Source organism: Entamoeba histolytica, genomic scaffold, assembly GCF_000208925.1.
Source record: "Entamoeba histolytica HM-1:IMSS scf_1104750518649 genomic scaffold, whole genome shotgun sequence".
Classification (NCBI taxonomy): Eukaryota; Evosea; order Mastigamoebida; family Endamoebidae; genus Entamoeba; species Entamoeba histolytica.
This window is the reverse complement of record NW_001915584.1, coordinates 1-3,248: the sequence shown is the minus strand read 5'-3', so window position 1 is coordinate 3,248 and position 3,248 is coordinate 1. Positions and strand designations below refer to the sequence as shown.

At 23.9% G+C, this 3,248-nt stretch overlaps 2 protein-coding genes across 2 annotated transcripts, besides 1 other annotated feature; one reads left to right on the top strand and one right to left on the bottom strand.

Annotated features, from left to right (window-relative positions):
* Positions 1–805: 805 nt before the first annotated feature.
* Positions 806–1,008: a repeat region.
* A 969-nt stretch (positions 1,009–1,977) lies between these two features.
* Positions 1,978–2,576, bottom strand: EHI_157020 (maltose O-acetyltransferase, putative; the record flags this gene model as incomplete). The annotated part of the gene is made up of 2 exons (XM_001914422.1): positions 1,978–2,404; positions 2,428–2,576. The coding sequence occupies 2 exons, from the start codon at positions 2,574–2,576 to the stop codon at positions 1,978–1,980; spliced, it is 576 nt and encodes a 191-aa protein (XP_001914457.1).
* A 198-nt stretch (positions 2,577–2,774) lies between these two features.
* Positions 2,775–3,248, top strand: EHI_157010 (alcohol dehydrogenase, putative; the record flags this gene model as incomplete). Its single annotated transcript, XM_001914421.1, has 1 exon — positions 2,775–3,248. A coding segment is annotated over one exon (474 nt), but the record flags the coding sequence as incomplete, so codon positions are not given.

The following is a 3,248-nucleotide window of genomic DNA, read 5'->3' as shown; positions in this document are numbered from 1 at the left end:
TATTCTATTTTATTTCTGTTTATTATCTATCTTGAAGATAAGTTTGTGTTTATTCTTTTATTTATATTCATTTGTGCTTGTGTTCAGTTTTTATTGTTTGGTATCTTCTATTTAATCATTTTTTATTCTCTTGTTTATTCTATTTTGTGTTTGTTACTTGTTTTTTATTTATTTCAAAACTTATGTTATATGTCAACACTATTACTTAAACATTTTGAAGTTATGATGTTATTTTCATCTAACTATCTTGTTAATACATTAATAATTATTCATTTTAAATGATATATATATAAAACAATAAAATATTCAAATATCAAAAAAATAATTGTTGAAACTCATGGATATTGTTTTGAAATAAAGTTGTAAATTACGCATATTAGTAATAAGAATACAACCAATTTATAATTACATTTATACATTCTTCTTGTACAAACATATAACAACATCAAAAACACTGTTATATTAAGAGAGTATAAAAACTTCTTCTACATATATAATTTAAACTATATCTTCTATGCTGATAGAACAAAAAAGAGAAATTAAATGTGTATCTAGATATAATTTTAAAAAAAAAATATATGAAATTAAACATTGAAAATATTAAACGAACTAATTTAAAGAAAATAAAATTATTCAAGTAAATTATGTGTTAATGATATGTTAACAATAAGAAAGATTGAAATGAATTAAAATTTGTTTAACATTGACAACAAGTAAGAGAAAAAACAATTAAATATTATATTTATATTATTCATTATTTTGTTTAATCTCATCTCTATTATTTATTAGTTAAACTAGATGTTGGATTCATTCTTTTAATATTTATTTAATTTCATGATGCACTTTATTCTGTACCATTTTCTTCCCTTGACCAAATCTTCTAGTATATTTATTTTCTTTAGGATTTCTTTTATTTCATCAAATTTATCTCCTATTATTTTGTTTTGGAGATAGATGTGCATAACCATTGAAATATTCTTCATATCAACTTGTAGTTCATGTATTTTGGAAACATATGAAAATTAAAAAATAGAAATTAGAAATAATGAATAAAAACATAAATAGATAATGATAAATAAAGAGAGAAATGAAATAACAAACATACAATCAAAATATTTTTGTGTTAAAAATATTGAATTATTGTAAATTTCACATGATCATGAGATTAATTCAAATGTACATAATACAGAAGTATATAACTATAACAATGAAATAGTTTATTTGATGTAATAAGAATGAATAAGAAGAAATAAGAATATAAAAAGTAACAATCATAATATAAATAAGTGATAATAAAGAAATAAATATAAATAATGGATATAACAAATGAGTGTATAACAAATGATATGATATTTAAATAAAATTTGAAATGACATGTATAATGTTGAAACATCATATTTTTCATTTAATTATTTCATTAAATAATTGCAATTTGAATAATTTGAATAATTTAATTACTTCATAACTCCAATAATATATTTTATGAATAATTTAATAATGTTCAATATTTTATGTATTATTTGTTTTATTGAAAATATGTAGAAATACAAATAAATTGATAATAGATTATTCATGAAATACATAATGATAATCAACACAAATGATAATAATATATTTGATGAAGTATTTTAAGTATGTTTATTATGAAAGAAAAAGGTTTAATGTTTAAACACTGATGAAATGTTTTAATAAACATTAATATAACTTACATAATCATTAGAAATAACTAATGAAGTGAATTAAATAATTTATGTATTAAATTGATAAAATAAATTGTTATGATTAATTCTTTCTCTATTTAATTTATTATGACTCAACTTTTATACTTCTAATTTTCATTACCAAACTTTATCTTAGAGATAATTCTTTGTATTTGTATGAATTGAATTTATAATAAATTATCAAACAAGTTGTTTCTTAATATTTGTCATTAAAATAAAGTTAATTACCATTTATAATTATTTCATATATTCTGTCTTAGTCTAATGGAACATCCCTATTCTCTATTGTCCATCCTAGATGTTCTGAAACTCTTCTCCTAACTTTAGCAGGATTTCCAACAGCAATCATATTGTCTGGAACATCATGCGTGACTACACTTCCTGACCCAACAACCGCATTTTCTCCAATTGTTACACCTGGTAAGATGATTGCACCACATCCTATCCATGCTCCATCCTTGATGGTAATTGGTTTTCCATATGCTGTTCCACCACATGCGTTTCTGATCTTTGGATCAGTTGAGTGTGTACCACCTATAAGACTAACATTAGGTCCTATCATCACATTATTTCCTATTTTCACTGGTCCACCTTCAAGAATATAACAATTAATGTTAATCACTGTGTTGTCTCCAATGTCAATGAAATTCCCTCGTGTGCAATTGAATGGAGCAAAGACATTGCTATTTTCTCCTAAGTGACCAACTATTGTTGGAAGGATAAATCTCGTTCATGGTTGAAATCAAATAACTTATTTCCTAATGCAAGTGATGCAGCAACTCCATCAGGTGTTGCTGGTATCATAATTTTACCTTCTAACATATACTTTGTTTCTTGTTCAGCAGTGGTGTTCATCTAGTGTTTTATTGATTTATTATTTGTAGTATTGATTCTCATAAAAACAATATATTCAAAACTATAACAAAATTTTGTTTAGTTGGAACTTCAATACCACCGAAATTTATGACAATTTTATTTTATTTGAAATTTCCTTATTTTCTATACTTCATAAAGAATTATATATAAACAGCAAAAAGAAAGAATAAATAGGAGATGGACTTTTACTTTACATTAAACAATGGTTATAAAATTCCTAAACTTGGACTTGGAACATGGATGTCAGCGAATGGAGAAGTTGGAAAAGCAGTAGAGATTGCGATAAAGAATGGATATCGACATATTGATTGTGCAAAAGCATATGGAAATGAGAAAGAGGTTGGAGATGGGATTAAGAGTGCTATAGCAAAGGGGTATGTTAAAAGAGAGGAATTATTTGTTACAACCAAATTATGGAGTACTGATAAACATAAAGAAGATGTTCGACCAGCATGTCTTGAATCATTAAAGAAATTACAATTAGAATATCTTGATCTTTATATTATTCATATTCCATTAACAGCAGATAAGAAAACAGGAGAATTTACTGAAGAAATAATTCCAATTGAAGAAACATGGAGAGAAATGGAGAAATTAGTTGAAGAAGGATTAGTTAAAAGTATTGGAGTATCTAATTTCAATATTAAAAAG